Source organism: Ziziphus jujuba, chromosome 9 (genome assembly GCF_031755915.1).
Source record: "Ziziphus jujuba cultivar Dongzao chromosome 9, ASM3175591v1".
In the NCBI taxonomy this organism is placed as follows: domain Eukaryota; kingdom Viridiplantae; phylum Streptophyta; class Magnoliopsida; order Rosales; family Rhamnaceae; genus Ziziphus; species Ziziphus jujuba.
Genome location: NC_083387.1, coordinates 3,316,551 through 3,336,225, shown reverse-complemented (window position 1 = coordinate 3,336,225; position 19,675 = coordinate 3,316,551). Strand labels below are relative to the sequence as shown.

The 19,675-nt window shown below is 31.8% G+C and overlaps 3 protein-coding genes across 4 annotated transcripts; all 3 read right to left on the bottom strand.

The window, feature by feature from the left end:
- Positions 1-4,419, bottom strand: LOC107426391 (uncharacterized). 2 transcript variants are annotated; one of them, XM_016036559.4, is made up of 8 exons: positions 3,860-4,419; positions 3,575-3,724; positions 3,355-3,441; positions 2,178-2,252; positions 1,945-2,043; positions 1,629-1,814; positions 1,190-1,530; positions 1-741 (listed from the first exon to the last, which is right to left on the bottom strand). In XM_016036559.4, the coding sequence occupies exons 1-8, from the start codon at positions 4,374-4,376 to the stop codon at positions 136-138; spliced, it is 2,061 nt and encodes a 686-aa protein (XP_015892045.3). In that variant the 5' UTR covers positions 4,377-4,419; the 3' UTR covers positions 1-135. The 2 variants fall into 2 exon arrangements, with proteins under 2 accessions (XP_015892045.3, XP_015892046.3); XM_016036560.4 differs by having other exon boundaries at positions 2,178-2,240.
- A 2,618-nt stretch (positions 4,420-7,037) lies between these two features.
- On the bottom strand, positions 7,038-11,133 carry LOC112492817 (uncharacterized). Its single transcript, XM_048481440.2, has 7 exons — positions 10,440-11,133; positions 9,829-9,978; positions 9,385-9,450; positions 8,935-9,111; positions 8,604-8,789; positions 8,113-8,522; positions 7,038-7,830 (listed from the first exon to the last, which is right to left on the bottom strand). Exons 1-7 carry the CDS (start codon positions 10,954-10,956, stop codon positions 7,207-7,209), a joined length of 2,130 nt encoding a protein of 709 aa, XP_048337397.2. The 5' UTR covers positions 10,957-11,133; the 3' UTR covers positions 7,038-7,206.
- A 5,126-nt stretch (positions 11,134-16,259) lies between these two features.
- Positions 16,260-17,928, bottom strand: LOC107426389 (chlorophyllase-1). The gene is made up of 2 exons (XM_016036557.4): positions 17,472-17,928; positions 16,260-17,227 (listed from the first exon to the last, which is right to left on the bottom strand). The coding sequence occupies exons 1-2, from the start codon at positions 17,775-17,777 to the stop codon at positions 16,526-16,528; spliced, it is 1,008 nt and encodes a 335-aa protein (XP_015892043.3). The 5' UTR covers positions 17,778-17,928; the 3' UTR covers positions 16,260-16,525.
- Positions 17,929-19,675: the final 1,747 nt, after the last annotated feature.

Genomic DNA, 19,675 nt, shown 5'->3' with positions numbered 1-19,675 from the left:
CCAAGTGGCAATTTTTTGCAAAACCAAACTGTTCCAAAAACAAAAAAAGAAGACAAAACAAAACAAAAAGAAAAAAGAAAAACAAGAAAACAAAAGTGCTTCCATCCAAGAGCTAGATAGCAGTGCCTGATTAATTTATTTGTATCGATGCAAATGATCAAAGGGATTCTTGAAAGTAGACTGTACAAGATCAAAGTAGAGTGGAAACTGTGCAGCGGCGAAAATAGAAGCGGGAAGGCATGTTATGGCATACACAGGAAATGCAGCGTATTTGAATTTGTCTTCAACCATCAAAAAGTGGCCTGCACAAAAAGAAACCAGCATGGCCCCAATGGACACGAAAAGCGATGATAAACCCAGCAAAAGCTTCCCCGGCAGGTCTTTATCGAAATCTTTTTCCTGGAATCGCGACGAGAGGATAGCCAGGAACATGACCAAGGCAGTGACTGAGAAGCAGAGGGCGATGAGTGACGAGATGGAGAAGACATCGAAAGCCGCCGCATTTTCAAAGACTGGTTTGCCGGTGTCGCCCAGCGTACCTCCTGGGATGGCAGCCGAGGTGGCGAAACCAACTCCGGCGATGAGGGCGGCCACCACGGAGCATGATTCCGAGGTCTTTATCAGCCACTCTCTGCCTTGGTTGACGAGATCCTCGTGGGTTCTTGAGAAAACTTCTTCTGGGGTTTCGTTCTTGCTGTTCGGGCGAAGAGAAATACCAGGTGGTATAGAGGCTTTCACAAACTGCAACATTCCAAATATAAATACAGACACCAAATGACTTAACTACATTATTTTACTTGGTGATGTCACCCAATTTATTCTAAGCTGTCACATGAGTTATATCCAGCAAAGTATATGGCAGATGCCACATCACTGCATACTCAAAATAAGATAGAATGTATCAAAATTGTATATATATTAATTTTCTCTTATACATTATGCATCCTATTACTAGTAATATGGTAGTGAAAGATGCTCTATTACCAATAATTGGATGAATTACATGGTAAATAAATATTTGTTTGACAAATCTGGATAAAATAACCACAATATATTTATATATAAGAAAATATTTATTAAGCAATGTCAGACAGCATATGTTGCCTAATTATATGTAATCAGCTTGACATTGTCCATTAGAAAACTGACTATATATATATATATATGTGTGTGTGTGTGTGTGTATTACCTGAAACCATTTAATTTCCCACTGCATTTGAAAAGCAACACCAGGAATAGGCCAGGGTTTATCTTTTGAATAGACTGCAGCAACATGCAATACGCTATTCTGATTTCTATCCACTTTCCTAATTATACTCTCTCTCAGCATGTCTTTACTTATTAACAGATTATATACGCTGGCTTGCCTGTTCTCAGCTGCCAGTACGAGTATATTCTTCCTTTCTTCGTTCCTATCTTGGATGGCCACTGGATATTCATTCAAGATTCTCTCAACTATCTCCGACACCCCGTTTTTTGCCGCAATTAATACGATGCTTTCGGTTTTTAAGCCTTGATCCACCATCCCAACTGTTCAATATGTCCATAATATAATACTAATTATCAATAAAGCCACACATATATATGTATACATTTTAGTTAATTAGTAATTAAATCATTTTAATTACCTGTTGCAATAAGGTCGCTTTCCTCTTCCTGCAGGGGTGGTAGTTCTCCTCTATCAGCTCCACTATGTACGTGTTTGTATATTATTTTAGAACGATCGAAGAGTTCATTCATGACTTGAAATGACCATTTATGCTTCTTTTTCAGTTCCTTTAACTCTTGTAGGGATCTTACTATCCTCTTTGATCCTTTCAACATAAAATATAATAATAATAAAAAAAAATAAATTAATGGAGAAAAATAATTTATCTTAATTAATTAGCTAGATGTGTAGAAATTAATTAATTAATTACACAATAATAGATTTTAAATCCATACCCATTCCAAGAATGATCAGCAAGAATCCCAGCAAGAAGTTGCCATAGTCAGCCTGAGATATGCGATTCCGTTCAGCGCTAGGAGTTGTTGATTGGGACCCTGTAGATTATATATATATAAATATTAACTAATTGTAAATTACCCCAGTTTATATGCTTAAATAATGAAGTGTACGTTTTTGGTTCCAATAACCCCCTTAATTATTTTGACACTAATTAAGAGAGTTGGCTAACCTGTATGGTCTTTCCTGGCCGGGTTCTCTACATCAGTTGCGGAGCTTCCTTCTTGTTCATTCGCTGATGAAAACACTAACATTTTAGTTAATTAGCTTCGTTTTGTGTCACAATAGATCACGTATACAAAACAGATTTGGGATATGAATAAATTTGACTTATTAAAATCTGATAGGCTTAAATACATTATCTTAGCACAACTGAAATGGCTGTCAACAAAGTAGTTTATACTCCTAGAAGTACAAAATCTTCGAAAACACAACGAAATGGATCCCACATGAAATTTTTTTTTTTTTTAATTTTTTATTTGGCTAAGAGATCCCACATGAACATTGTGAGTTGAGAGTTTGTACTTTTGGAAGTAATAGAAGTTCGCTCCACGTTCTGGGGTCCATCAGGCATGGTAAAAACCTCCACTCATTTTTTTTCAAAAAGAAGAAAAAAAAAAACTTAAATTTAGCTAAAATTAATAACAATTCACTCTCATATATATGTTGAATTAAATTAATATTTGTGGACTTGGCATAATCAATTACTCACTTACAGGGTCTATTTATGCCATTAATGGGACTGGTTTATTTTATTATTTTGTAGTAGGGTCTTTGGTCACACACTCTCTATAAAACTCTAGTTGGCCCATTGGACTGGAGGACCAACTCTCTTTATAAGCCCAATGACTTATCCATATTTTTTCTAGTATAATTATATTATCAAATTATTATTATTTTATGTGTGTCAAAATTAATGGATAAGTCTGACTTGCAGAGACTATTTAAAGGTTTAGGGCAAGCAAACAAACATATGCCATACGGTATTTTGATATTAGGGTTTTCAGAGATCTGAGAGTGGTTGGAGAGTAGTGTGTCCATAGGCACTACTTTACATTGTTTTCTATTTTGCAGGATTAAAGATCTAATTTATCAATGGCTGCGTTTGGAGGTTAGTAATTTATGGTCTATGGAATTTATTATGTATATTTAGATCCATAAAAATCTAACAATATATATATATATATATGTATATATGCTATATATATCAAGCTGATCATCCCGCTGGAAAATTTATTTCTGTGCAAAATAATTATTCTAGAAGAAGGGAGAGAGAGAGGTTTCATATATTGTTCAAGAAGATACATAGGTCTTTCTTAACTAGAATTAAAGATTCATAACTTGCTTACATTTTTCAACGATATTAATCTCTCTGTCCTCGGATTCGTGGGATTGGGGATTTGATGGATCTGCTTTCAGCTTCTTCACAATAATACCTTCCAATTTTAAAGCCAAGCATATAGATGAACAGTGAATAGCTATATCTGATAATTATAATCACAATGATAATGCCACCAAAAGAAAAAAATTACACATATACATGGCTATATATCTATCTGGTATTCTTACATTCATAAATGAGTCTCTTCCATAATCCAGCGTTACTACCACTTTTGTAGGCGGATGATTTAGTGGCCAAAATATGGAGTGGCGTTAATCCGTTCTCATTCACAGAATCAACAAGATCCTCATATAAGTAAATTATTTGGTATGCCAAATCTGTGAACATTGAATAAATTGCAAGCAAACATGTAAATCGTATTAAACAAATCTTATGCTTAATTATATAATTATTATTATTATTATTATTATTATTATTATTATTATAGAAGGAAATTAATTTAAATTGCTCACGAAAGTACTCCCGATCTATTGCAGCATGCAGAATAGTGGTACCATCTTGCGGTCTCCTGGTATAAGAATAACGAAGGTCGGAGTTGGGCGAGCATATGGAATGGAGGTAGAAGAAGGCACCCCTCTTTCCATGTAGAGCTGCAATGAACAGAGGTGTCTCTGTGTTTTTCGTTCGAGCGTCGACCAGCGAAGGATAAGCCTCGGCGATGCACTTACACATGGTTCTACTCCCGTTTGAAGCTGCATGGTGAAGAGGAGTGTAGCCACTGTGGTTTGGAACTTTAAGAGCTTCTTTGTCATATTTCGAAATAACTTCCACAAGTTTTGAAACGATCTCTTCTTTATCTTCCGTCACCGCCACATGCAATGCTGTCCCACCTGTTTTTGTAACCCTCACCTTGTGAGCGCTTGGATCTCTCTCGTATATTTTCACTACTTCTTCCCATTTACCTCTCATTGTCATATTAAACAAATTATTAAAATCTTCGCTCTCAATTCTAGGCATTGAAAGAGCCATGAATCTAAAATAATATTCAAAAACTACCCCAATATTGTTTCTATAGTATCTTCCTCCATTAGTCGTACATATCATATATATATATATATATATAATACCTATTTATTCCAACGGCAGAAACAGTCTTACATTTTCGTGTTAATTAAGCGTCATTTAAAGTAGTCATGATTTTATTCTCTTTCACTTTTTAGGAATGGCCTGCAGGACAATTTGCGTCATCCTAAATTTGCCTTAAAAAGTAAGGTTTTGAAAGCACGCTAGAATCTATATGCCCCACCTGTACATGTAGTCTGAGCATGCATATAGAATGTTTAATTACTTTTTTTCTTTTTTTAATTTGTAATATTAAAATATATATGACATTATAACATACTCCAACAACAACTCATACTTTTATATATGAATTACCTATTAAACTCATCCAGTTTATTACTGATAACAAATCACTAATTACAACATATATATCTATATATATATGTACTAGAGACTCTGTTTTGTAGTTTTAGATTTCATTCATTCACAAAGAATCACCCATATAAAAGAAACATTAACAAAGCCTGAAATGTTGACTTTGGAAGAGGCAAATTCACTCCCAGATTTAGATAGTTTAAGGTTTACATCTAGTCAAATCATGCTAAATTTATAGGACGAAATGATATGCAAGTCAATAATTAATTTGTATTACAAATATCGTACAGTCCAATTGTCTCATAGTTGAAAAACAGAGAATTTCTAAAGAACCAAGAAAATAAAAGGGAAACCTAAAGAATGTTGTGTGTATATTCTTACTACTCGTTCATCAAATTTGAATCCAAGTACTCAAAAAACCAACCCATGGTTGCACTTATACATAATATATTTAAGAAGATTGGATTTTAAGCTTCAAATTTGTTTCATAACAATTTGATTTAATTTGTTGGTTGTGCATCTCTTTTTAGAGATTCCACGAGAATTTTAAGTATTTCTTGTTTTTGTTTTGTCTCCTTTCCCAAAGCAGGATTCACTTTTATAAAGAGAGAACAGAGGAATTTTCTCTTTTCTTTCAAAATAGCGACATAATATTTGCTTTAGGTAACTGAGAATGGAAGTTGCTAGTTCTCTTTTTATTTACTTGTCGATTAATCTATCGCTTTCATTCATAAAGTTCCTTCAATATCTGCATCTTTACTCAATAATCTAATTAATTAATATATTTTACCAAAATAAAGAGAAAATTGTGTGTTTGTGAATGTGTAGAAAAAGTACTAACCAAAAAAGAGAACGTAGAAAAAGTGCTTGGGGATAATTATTCTTTGGCAAGGGAGAGAAAGAATTAATTTTCCATGCGCGATATGTAACAATAGGACACTAACTATCTCTAGGTTATTTTGGTTTTGGTTTCCAAACTATAAAAGTAAGTTCTATATATATATATATATATATATATACAGGGGCGGAGCCAAAAAAGTAATTTTTGGGGTATCGTTTTTTATTATATAGCATTATTTTTATTAATTTAAATATTTACCAACATTAAAAAGTTGTTAATTTTATTTTACAATAGAATACCAATTTTTTTTTCCTTTAAGAAAAAAATAGCAGAAATTCCTATAAATATTAACTAAATTCAATAAGTAGCTATAATTTTTTTTTGGGAAACTAATATTGAGTAATAAATATATCAATGAACAATTATCACTAATCACTTCTTGAAAGTTATCAGTAATCACTTAATATATAATTACACAATTATCTAATAATTAAATTAATTAAGTCTAATTTAGATAATGACTTTATCAAAAAAATAGATAATGTCTTATATTACAATGTATATAGATAAGTTAATAGTGTGTGGGCGCGCAAATATATACTTAAGAGATTTTTTTTTCTTAATTATCTAAAAAATATTTTACCTATTTTTATAAAAATTAAAAAGCTTAGAAGGGCAATGGCCATCCAGGCCTTAAAGGGCTACGCCACTGTTATATATATAATTGGAAAAGTGGAAGATAAAAAAGGAGTTACAAAATTTTCGTGTCTTTTTTTTTTTTTTTTTTTTTTTTTTTGGGGGGGGGGGGGGGGTGTTATAACTTACAAAATTGTTTTTGTTAATTTAAATGATAAAACTAATTTATGTGTTAATATAATTTTTATTTTGAGTATAACTTTATTAGAAGCAAAAAAGATGTTAATGTGCAAATAGTCTACGTGATAAAAGCCACCGTTTTCACAAGTAATAATTCGAATTTAAATTTATAACTTTAATATGAAAGGAAAAAGAAAAATCAATAATCGTAATAATCCAAATGAATTTTTTTATAAAAGGACTCCTTCCCTATATTTTATTTTATTTTATGATTTAAAATTTAAGAAAAATATCATTTTATAAGAAAAAATGTTTTTTTTTACAACTTGTGATCGATTAAAAGTAGAATTCATAGGCTATTTAGCAATTTAATTAATTACCTTAATAAATTTGATTTTTTTAAACTTGTCATCTGAATATGAGTCACAATAATTATCGCGACAAATAGTTAAATTCTTTTCAAACGTGTAAACTTCAATAATTATAATAATATTATTTGGTACAAGTGTTCAACAACATGAAGAAATGGGATGCCAATGCCATAACCAAATGACTTTAACTTGGATTTATTAACACACTGTAAAATCAAACTACTAAGGGGAAAAAAAAAAAAAAAAAAAAAAAAAAAAAAAAAAAAAAAAAAAAAAAACCCTCATACATGACAGAACAAAAAGCCGATAGGCAATGATTCAGAAAATTAATATGCTCATCCTGTACTAACTAGCTAGGGGGGGGAAAAAAAAGCCCCATTAATTTTATGCTAAACTAAGTCTCAGTCTTAGTGAATTTGTATCGATGCCGATGTTTAAACGGATTCTTTATGGTAGACTGCAGAAGATCAACATAGAGTGGAAACTGGGCTGCAGCGAATATAGATACAGGCAAACATGTCATAGCATATACCGGAAACGAAGCAAATTTGAGATTATTTTCAAGCACCAAGAAATGTCCTGCACAAAATGAAACCAGCATACAGCCTATGGCGACGAAGAGGGATGTTAAGCCCATTAAAAGCTTACACGGCAGGTCTCTTGCAAAATCATTTTCTTGGAAGCGAGAGGTAATGATGGTCATGAACATGACCAAAGAAGTGACCGAGAAGCATAGGGCGATGAGCGATGTCATAGCGAACATTTGAAATGCCGGATTTGTTGCAAAGTATGGTTTGCCAGTTTCTTCATTGTTTCCTCCTGGGACGGAGGCGGAAGTGGCGAAAGCAACACCGGCGATTAAGGCAGCGACGACGGAGCAAGATTCTGATGTTTTTATCAGCCACTTACTGCTTTCTTTTATGAGGGTCTGGTGGGTTTCAGTGAAAACTTCATCTGGTGTCTTGCCCTTAAGGTTTCGTCGAACAAAGATGCCTTTTGGCATGGAGTCTTTCACAAACTGCATGTCGTAACAATATTAATTTGTAATCAATCTGCCTGTTTCTCTTTATGTGCAAAAATTAATGTGAAAAATATATTATGTATTTTACAAACATAGGTGTTCTTATGAATGCTTTCACAAACATGCACGTTCAAAAGGGACTATATAATTATATATAATTTAATTTCTCTTTGATACGGATATTTATAAGTTTTTAATTTATAGATAGACATTAGGTAATATATTTCCTGACTTAAATATCGAACATCCATTACCATAGAAAAATTGATACGTAAATACCTCAAACCATTTGATTTCCCACTGCATTTGGAGAGCAATTCCAGGAATGGGCCAGGGCTTCATATCTTTATCGTAGATAGCTGCGACATGTAATACACTATTGTGTTCATGATCTACTTTTCTTATGATGCCCTCACTCAGCATTTTTTTATTTCTCAACAGATTATATACACTGGGCTGTCTGTTTTCAACAGTCAAAATCAGTATATTCTTCTTTGCAATGTCCGTATCCTGGATTGCCGTTGGAAATTTATCTAGAATTCTCTCTACTATCTCTGTTACACCATATCTGGCTGCTGTTAGCAGGACTGTTTCATTTGTCATTTCAGGGTCTTTCTTCCACTTCTCCTCTTCGGACCCTTTATCTTTCTTTTTGTTTTTGGCTGATGCTGACGATTCCTCCTCTGCCTCTGCACAATATTATTACTAACACATTCCAACATTAATTAATCTAATTAAATATATACTAGCTAATTTATATATATCATTACCTTGTTCTGGACTATTCCTGCCTGGTTTAATCTCACCCGAGTCATATTCTAGATTCCCCCTGTCTGTTCCACCTTCTAGTTTGTCGTATATTGAAGTATGATACAATAGTTTATCCATTATTTTAGCAGACCATATGTGCTTCTTTTTCAGATCTCTTATCTCGTTTAGGAACGACATCATCCATGCTATCACCATTAAATGATGTAATTAATTGAACACAAAATTAAAGAAATCAGCTAGCTAGCTATCTAGGAATTAATAATGAGTAATTTATTAAGTTGTGTAACATTTTTAATGCAGTATGGTATTGATTGTAATTGTATTCCATACCCTGTCCACATACTAATAATAGCATTATCTTGCATACAAGCTTGAGATACTCTACGCAAATGACATAGTTAGCCGGAAATATATGATCATCGCCATGAGTAAGTCTTTTGCTCGGTAGTGTGGGGTTCTCTAGATCAGTACTTGTTGTTCTGTCTTGTTCATTTCTATTGGTTTGCACTGAAAACAGAAAAACATATAGCTTCATTAATTAGGACAATTTACCACATATAAATTTTTATAGAAATTGAACGACTAATTGATCAAAATTAATATCTTAATTTTGGTAATATCGCAAGTACTTTGATTTGATCTTTAGTATGTCTTCGTTTTCAATATTGTTAATTTAATTTAATTTATTAATTATTTGAGTATCATGCTGTCATCCTTACTCCTAATTAGATAATATATAAACGACGGCGTTATTTTAATTAAAATGAAAAATATGCATACCGTTTTGAACGAAATTCTTTTTATCCGTTGATCCGAGATGTGGTGGTGTTTCTTCCACATATATACCTTCCAAATACCAATGCGTATATATATATATACATACATATATATATATAGAGAGAGAGAGAGAGAGAGAGAGATTAGCAAGCCAAATAGATCAGCTATGGTGACAATAACATTAATATATATATATATATATATAGATATGTATATTTATAATTATAATGTTGTTCAAATATGGATATCCTCAGATTTAAAATAATAATAATAATAATTGAACTCAATTATATAGAATCGTGAAAAAATAAATTTGATATAAACAAACCGTTCTAGATGATCCAATTCATTTATCCTCATATAAAAAATTAAAGATATTATCATCTAAGTCTAACTATATATTATATATACATATCAATATATATATATATATATATACACACTTACATTCATAAATGAATGTCTTAAATCGTCCAAAGTTGATACCACTTTTGAATGCAGAAGACTTGGTGGCCAAAAGATGGAGAGGCGTAAATCCTTCGTCATTGACATAATTAACAAAGTCTTCGTACAAGTCAATTATGCGATACGCCAAATCTGCAAATATATAAAATAGTGTCGTTAACAGGTTATATATTTTAGAAATTATATATTATTCACAGCAAAAGATTTATATCTATATATATATATATATATAATTTTATTCTATTAGGCAATACACATCCCACCAATTATGCATCATGCAAAAACCAAAATTTCCTTTTGCATCCATTAATATTGGTGAGATGAATCTGTTGCCCAACATATAACACCTATATAAACATGTATAGGCGTAATTTTCTACTGGATGACATAGCCAGCCTATGCTGGACAACACATGCCCTATCAAATGTAGCAGGGTGTTTGTCACCTAGCTTGCACTGGGGTACATCGTCCATGTAGAACGCAACAAATTACATATAGTTACACAAGCACATGTTTAAAATATATGCGTGCAAATATTTTATAGTAAAATTTTAAAAGTATATATATATATATATATATCTATATGTGCTGACCAAAGTACTCCCCGTCGATTGCTGAATGCAGCACAGTGTTGCCGTCCTCTCTCCTACCATAAGAAAGTCGGTGTTGACGATGAGATTCAGAGCAGGTACTGATAGAGTCTAGAAAGCAGAAGACCTCATTCTTTCCATGTAGAGCGGCACTGAAGAGTGGCGTCTCTTTGCTCTTGGTACGAATTGCGATCATCGAAGAATCGGCATCAGTGATAATTTTGCACATTTCCGCATTCCCCACTGACGCTGCCAGATGGAGAACAGTATATCCTCCCTCGTTTTGAGCTCTGAGTACTTCCTTGTCGTCTTGAGAAATTATGACTTTTATCAGTTTTTCAACAATCTCGACTTTCCCTTCGGTAACTGCTACATGCAACGCTGTGGCTCCTGATCTTGTGATCTTGGCCCTGCGAGCATCTGGATATTTCTCGTAAATTTTCACAACTTCTTCCCAATCTCCTTCCATGGCCACTCTGAACAGACCTTTGTCCTCCCTCGTAGTCGAACTGCTCCCCATGGTTCAACCCTAAAAATTCTTAATTACCTAATTTACCAGATCTCTCTGCTCTGTGTGAACCCTTATATATATATGTATATATATATCATCATCGTCGTCATCATCATCATTAAGGAACTTCTTCTTCAATCTCTTCTTGTAAATCTAGCGTCATAAACACTGCACCATCACTCTAGATTCCCTTTTTTTTTTTTATCTTGCTTTAACTTCTTTTAGTTATAAGTATGTACTGGAAAAGAAAAAGAAAGGTGATGTGAAATAAAAATTAGTTTTGGATTTGTCTCTCTATCTTTTGCTTTTGAATCCCGTGGTTCTTCTCTGTGTGTGTGTGTGTTCTTTTTTTTTTTTTTTTTTTTTTTGAGTTAATCATCATATTTATGTGTTTCTAATAGTTAAAACCAAAATCCGTAATGTATTATGTTAATTTATCTTGTTTACCCGATCTATTTGTCTGTTTTTGTTAGTTTAGTCCTTTACTTATACATAATGAGTTACGTCATCTCCCTGGTTTAAAGTTAAATATTGCATGTCCAAGGGGAACAGCCACCTACCGGGCTTCTAAGCCCTTCAATAATCACGGTCTTTCATCTAGCAAATATTACTACCTTGCTCTCCACGCTTGACTAATAGAATAAGCAGTACTTTATAGAGTAGTAGAATTAAGAGTTAGGTTTACTTTCCTAACCTACCTGATCTAGGCCAAAAAAATGGAGCATTATATTTTGATAGACAAATCCATACCGGAGACTATTTCAAGCAACCATTTTAATAGCAATGTCTACATTCTCTTATTTATTATTTGAAATTATAGTTTCTATTTATCCAACATTTAATTATTATAAAAAAAGTTGGATATTGTACGAAATATTGTAGAGTTTTTCAATTTTATTATAATATATATTTGGTTTTCTCTTTTTTTTTTTTTTTTTTCCTTGAGTTGTTATGTTTTGGTTTCACAATTAAAATTTACATGTATATATGGAGCTAAAAAAAAATAAACATATATATGAGTAATGGTGTGAGTGTTTAATTCTAGTGTTGGATGAAAAAGATTTTTTTCTTTTTTTTTTTTCTTTTTTTTTGTGGTCAAAGAATGAAAGAAGTTGTTTACCTTTAGGTGTCAGGGATATTATAATTTTTTTAATGGAATATATGTACTTCTTTTAATTAAATTAAAAATTTTGGGCTGGGAGTCCTTTTTCTTTTTTCTTTAGGAAGAAAACTAGTGACCCCATGCAATATCCACTTTACACGTAATTGAAATTGGAGGTCTAATCTCTTTTTGACCAGCTGTTGTTGATTTATAAAATATATGCTCGTGAAAGTGAAAAAATGGTAAGTTAAAAGGAATCTGGGAAGCAGGTAAGGAAGCAGCAAATGCGGAATGATAATTGTCTAAAAATAAAAAAGCATATGGGAACTTTCTTTATATATATATATATATATATATAATTAATAAAAAAGCATATGGGAACTAGATAGTAATTTGCCATGCACAGGATATATATAGACATTTTTTGATAAACAAGATATATATAGACATTGGAGGATGGATAATTTGATATATATTGTAGACAAATTATTTTTGCTAGGTTGCTAATAAAAAATATGATTAAATACTAATAAAAAATATGATTAAATACATTGGCATTCTTAATTATTTTATGTTTTGCATTTTATCCTTAAACTTCAAAAAGTGTCACGTCCTTTGACCTTTTTTTTTCTTTTCTCCATTTTGCCATTTTAGTCCAAGTCTTCAATTTTGTCCAATCAATATAACAAAATAAGACACACATACCAATTAAAAATAAAATAAAACAATTTTCAAATAAAGTTACATTAGATGTGTATGATTAATTAATAAATTTCATTTGTTAAAAATGTATAATTGAATTAAAATGACAAAAAATAATAGTATATGAAACAATATGACACTTCTTTATAGTTTATAAGGTAAAGTACAAAATTTGTAATAATCTAGAGAGATAATTGTATTTGCCTCCAAAAAAATATGAATCATCTTAACTTATCATAAGTAGACGAGTATAGAGTTCAAATAAAATAATAATAATAATAGAAGAGAATATAGTCGAATATTTAAAATATCTATATATAGATATTTTGTTTTAATAATCGAAAAAGTTAAAACTCGAAACTTGGATGGAACCACAAGGCCCTCATATAGTTGTTGCAAATAGAATACTCGTGGAAATAATGGGTATCACCAAAAAAACAAAAAAAAACAACTCGTGGAAATAATGGTTTTTTTCCGCTTCAAAATAATAGGTTGTTTGGTTCTACAAATACATACAACTTTTAATAATTTAATTTTGTCCTACTTACTTGATTACCATATGGACCACATACATTTCATTTTCTAGGGGTAAATTATGGACCACGTACAAGTTGGTCCTATTTACTTATTTCAAATCTAGTCATGAGACACTTCAATGTAACACCCTCAAAAAGTAAAAAGACAGTTTTTATCTTCTTCTTTTTCGAATTAAAGTAATTCAGTAGTAATTAACATTTAATGTAGATTTTTTAAAAAGAAAAGGAAAATCATGTTCACGTAAGTTATAAGTGTTAAAATTAAGAAAATTCATATAAAAAGATAATAATCGAAATGCACGGCATAATTCTCACCAGAAATTTGACATTATATCATTTAAAAATTCATGCCAATATTTATTATAACTAATATTTTATCCTTACCAAAAAAATGGAATATAACTAATAGTTATCATACAACTTCCATGCACGGGTGCAATATATATATATATATATATATACATATTTATCCAAGTCCGACATATATATTGTGTATAAAATTTAAAAATAAGAAAATTAAGCACTGATTTGTTTGATCATGTATTTGCTAAAAATATATATTCTGGTTTAGAAACACAAAGATATATTATGTACCGTCGTCCCTAGTTATACATATTTTGAATTATTAACAAAGTTTAATTTGTTTATAGAATTGGAACCAAAAAAAAAAAAGGTTTTATTTTTAAAAGGATTAATTGCATTTTGGTGTTCTAGAATTTTACTTTTGCATTTTAGTCTCTCAACTTCAACTTCCCAACCCAGCATTTTGATCTTCAGTTATTTAATTTATTACAATTTTGATATTCAATTTATTGCAATTTAGAAATTTTGCAACTTTGGTGTTCTATATGATTTAATGATCGTGACACATGATTAATATTAAAGTATATAAATTTTCAAATTAAAAAGTACTGAAATATAAAGTATTAAAACCATTTTTTTAAATGCACTTTAGAACTATTTATTTCAAAAATATATATTTGGTGCATGTTACTTAATTCAGATTGGTATTAACTATATCAAATTTAAAATTAAAAGATATTGAAAATACAGATTTTTAAGATTAGTTTTAAAATTTTACACGTTAATACTTTCAAATTCGAAATTTAATATAGTTTCATATTTATCAAGTGAGATGGATATTAAGCCCCAATAATCAAAATTCAAAAATCTCAATTGTAACAAATTAAAAATTTTAAATTTAAATTCCCTAATTGAAAAGTTAAAAACCTAAAAATCAAAGCTATAAGAATGCAATTAACCCTTTTTCAAACTATAAAACAACTTTTTAGTGCATGACCAAATATGGGTTATTGTTTAATTTTTTTGTTTTTATTTTTGTTTTTATTTTTTAATGAAAATATTGCCTACTGTGACATATATTTCTATTGTTTTCTGTATAAGGCATATTCACAAATTATTAGACTTTGAAAAGATCATTTCCACAGAAGATCAGCCACTCAATGAAAGAACCAGATCTTAAAGCAATCTAAGGTTAATGGATGGCGATTTTTCTATTCCATTTTTTATGTCCGACCACATAATTTGATCCCCTCATCTAAAACACAGTTATTTTCTATCTGCTTGTTTTATTTGTTTTTTTATTAATTATTATTTTTTTAATATTGTGACATTATATATATCACTAGTTGGATAAAAAAGGGGACAAATCTGGATTCAAGGATAACATATGTACAACAATTAATTTTATTAATGATTGACGACCTAAAATTACTGCCAAATCTTAAAATATAATAATAATAATAATAACAATGAAAATTCAAATTCATAATTACAAAGAACACCGAGCTGCAGATTGGGTCCCTTGTACCGTGTCCTCGGTTACAATACATCCAGCCAAATATTCTCGAACAAGGCATGGTGGAAGCGGTCAGCAAACATGTAGTTTAAATATGTGACTGTATAGTCCCTTAGCCAAATATGTGCTCAGTTGTGGTTAGTCGGTTCTACTTCCATAATTAATTTCATTGCCTTTGCTCGCCCCACAAGATATTAATATGAGGCTTCTCCTTACTCCGTACGTCGTTATGGAATTTGGTCACCGTTAATATTGATATCATGAAAGATGTAAAGCAGAGCAATTATTAATCCTCATGTGTAAAACGCTAGTACACAGTTATAGTGCATCCCCCTTCTCCTTTATCAACACATTGACTATGCTTTTTTTTTTTTTTTTTAATCAATTACAACAATTTACCATTATGTTTAAACATTCATGCTATATATTATCCTCTTTTTCAAGCCCCTTTTTAGGAATTAATAGGAATTAACAAAATTTGGTCAAACACATCAATATATAGATTTTTATCTTAGGTGACAGTTCTTGGTTGGTATTTGAAAATATGATTAATAAGAGGGTATTTATAGTGTTGAATATTAATCTTCCATCAAGAAAAGTATGGCCAATCCCAATAAAGAAAAAACTCATGGAAAAACAGAGAGAATATAGATGTGCATGTATCACATAGAATAATATCGTTGCATAAAATCTACACATAATATGTAGCAATTTTTTTTATTATTTTTCTTTTGAATAATTTCGATTTGTTTCAAATTCAATGCATACGTATAGTTGTTTTGAAAGATGTAAAGCAGAGCATCAATTGATTAACCATGTGTGAAATGCGAGTACACAGTGATAGTGCATCCCCCCTCCTTTATCAACATATCGACTATGATTATGACTAGTTTAGGATTCCATCGTTTTAAATATTTTAAACATTCATGCTATAAATGATCCTCTTTTCAAGCCTTTTTTAGGTATTAACAGGAAGTAACAGAATTTGATCAATTTTCTCAGTTTATAGATTTTTATCTTGGGTGATAGTTCTTAATTTGGTATTTGAAATATGATTAATAAGAGGGTATTTATAATGTTGAATATTAGTCTTCCATCAAGAAGAGCATGACCAATCCCTACAAAGAAAAAACTCATGTAAAAACAGAGAGAATATAGATGTATCACTTGGAACAATTTCGTTACATAAAATGTACTCATAATACATAGCCTTTTTTTTATTTGCCTTCTTAATAATTTTCACTCTGTTTCAAATTCAGTGCATACATGCATAGAGATGATAACAATAAGAAGAAGAAGAGATGTTACATTTCATTCATTAAATACATCCCTTAATTCCCCAAATTACACAAACAACTCCATTATATCTTCTTCTTTTTTTTCTTTTTTTCTTTTTTTCTTTTTTTCTTTTTTTTTTTACTATGCTTTAATGAACTCCACCGGGTCAAGCTTGGCAGGAGCAAGATCAGGGTCATCAACAATGGCTATCAGATCCACCTTGTCACCCTGCAAATAAGCCCTGATAAAAGCAACGACAATCCCACCGACGGTCCTCCTCATCGGGTCCCTAGACCCTTTCCCATTCTTACACAGACACCCGGACAATTTCCCTATGAATCCCGAAGGATCATCATCCAACACGTCCATATGACCATAATCCTTGGTCACGAAATACCCACAAGGAGGTTTGCACTCGTTGAAGAACTCCTTATGGTTCACACCCTCTGGAGCACAAGGAGGGAACACCAAGTTCGCCTTCTCGGGGCCCAAGCCGGTGCCTATCACCGTAATTGGAATCGAAATGTTGAAAGATTGAGGTTCGTAGGTGAGGATTTTGGGTTCCGTTTGGCAGCATTTTCCGAGCCCTGCTACTGGGTCTATGCCAACCAGCACCGAGTATTTGCGTGCAGAAGTTTGTTGGGCGTTGTCGTTGATCGCCAGTGAAAATGCTGCCTTCCCTCCTCTGCTGTGGCCTACCAGGGCCAATGCTTTCAGATTTGCTTCCACGTTCTCTGGAAGCAGGGGCTGGAGTCCTTGCGGATCCAACAACCACTCCGTGACTTTTGTCGCAGTGTCGATTTCTTCAGTCCCACTTGTAGGCAATTTATAGAGCTCGTACAACTGCATTAATAAAACCCCAAAAATCACATCGTTAATAATATATATTCAGAGAGACGGCCAAAGAGAAAGAGTAAGCAAAGTAAAAACAGAAGGAAATATGAAATATTTCTTATTCAAACCGCCTAGCGGCCAGTAGAATAAGATTATTTAATATGCGGGGTTTGTATGAATAAATAAATAAATAAAAATACGTTAAATAAGTAGTAGACAGTGATTTCGAGCCAGAGCAATTAACTAAGCATACCTGAGGAGCAACAAGTATGTATCCATGGGACGAAATATGTTGGAGGAGCTGAGAATAGAAGGTGTTTCTGAGATAAAATCCATGAAGAAACAAGAGAATAGGGTAAGTGCCTTTTATGGTTGGTGTGACGATGAACAGGGGCTTGGGTGGTGAAGTACTAGTACCAATACCAGTACCAGTAGTAGATGAAGAAGAAGAAGTGTTTGATGTAGTTTCAACTGTGAAGCAGGTAATCTTGAAATTTCCTACATCAAAAACAGAGGTAGTAGTAGTGGAAGAGGCTGGCTTAGCTTCCAAAAGTGCCATGGCTAGCTCTTTTCTATCTTGCTCACTCTCTCAGACGTAAGGGTCTCTTTTCTTTTCAGTAATAGTCGAGGAATTGGAGATCGATGAAGCTCCTGGTATGGTTGAAACGCTAAATGCCTTCGAGTGGGGGTTACCATTGGCTTTCAATTCATTGATATAAATAGGCCGCGACGTGTTCTTATCGAAAGGACAATGGTCCCTGAAATAATCAGAAGTTGGCCAACACATTCAAGGAAGGAAGATGGAGACCTTCTATCACGTGAATGTTCGGACATTTTTAAAAAATATAAAATGATAATTTTTTAAAAAATTATTATCAATACTATATACAAAAATAATAAATTTAAAAAAAAAATCATCATTTTTAAACACATACAATAAAATTCCTGAAAATATATACTTATGTATAGTCCTTAGCAAAAAGAAGGAAGATATATATAGTCAATCAAAAGTCGCTTTTTTTTTATGTTGGACATTCTTTTTATTATTTTTTTAATAAAAAAGATGTCTCGGCTGGTATTATTGAGATCGTACCAAATTCCTGTGTCATGCATTATTACGGTGTGGAATTTTCTAAGATGATATCTCAACCTATAAATATGATAAATATGATGGTTGGATGGTTTCTTTCAGTAGAGTAAGTACTGAGAGCATCCATACAGAAAGAGGGAGAGAGACAGAGAAAGAAAGAGAAATATAAAAAGATAGAATTTTACCCAAAAAAATAGAAAAGGGTAAAAGAAATATAAAAAATTTTAAAAAAATTAAAAATCTAAAATTTAAAAAAAAAATAAAAAAATAAAAAAAATAAAAAAAAGATAAATGAAGATGACCAAATTATTTGTTTGGCATGCAAAAGGACAATAATACAGAGGTAGCGAGGTTGGTTAAATCAATGCCAATGCCCATGGGCTCAAAGTTTGGTTTGGTAGTTCGTTGCTGGTTCGGTCTTCAAGCCCAAACTACAAGCCTCAGATTACCAGATTAACTTGAAATTATATCCAACCATTTACCAGATTACCATGTTCAACCTTCAGAGGGCATGTCAGCTTGAAGGAGAATTACCATCTCGGACCCTCCCCACTCCAAATGACAGGATCAGTACACCCTAAAGCGGATTTTGCGGTCTCATGTGCCACACAATTATTAGCACAGTGAGTGAACAGAAAAAAATAAATAAATAAATAAAATACTAGTAAAGGACTGAGCTAACAACTTATAATCTCATCAAACCTATCAATAGCAAAACTTGGTCCCATTAATAGCCATCTTGGAATCGCTTTCTATTCTGCAGTTTGTGAAACCAAGATGAAGAGCCAAAATATAGAAGATCTTCCTTTTTAATAGCGGTTTAACTCAGTGGATAAAGGCGATAACGGTAAACATTTGACCATAGCCGCCATTGACTTTCCACAACAATGCCATGTTCAATCTTTCTAAATTAAATACAGCATAAAACTTTTAGTTATTATTGAACCAAAAAAATGAAAAAAAAAAAAAAAAAAGAACTTCCAGTTTGTCGGAATTAACATTTTGCAAACAAGCTTGGATATCTATTCTTGAGAATGTGTTATACTTGTTAATTTGTTTATGATGCATATACTAGTTATTAGTTTATCCTACAAAATATATTCTACTTCTTTTTTCTTAAATAATGTTTTCTTTTCTTTTCTTTTCTTTTTTTTTTCGTGAATAAAAGAGAAGTTTCCAAGGTAATCATATATTTTTGAGTCAGCTAAAAGAGATTAATTTATTCATGTACACAATACCTTAAATTGGTTACTTTGAGATGATCCCCGAGATGTATCCCCTCTTCATGTACTTTTTTGGGTAAAGCGTGCGAACATGACTTCCAAATCAGTTAAATAATGATATCTCAAAGGAGAGGCTTGAATTAT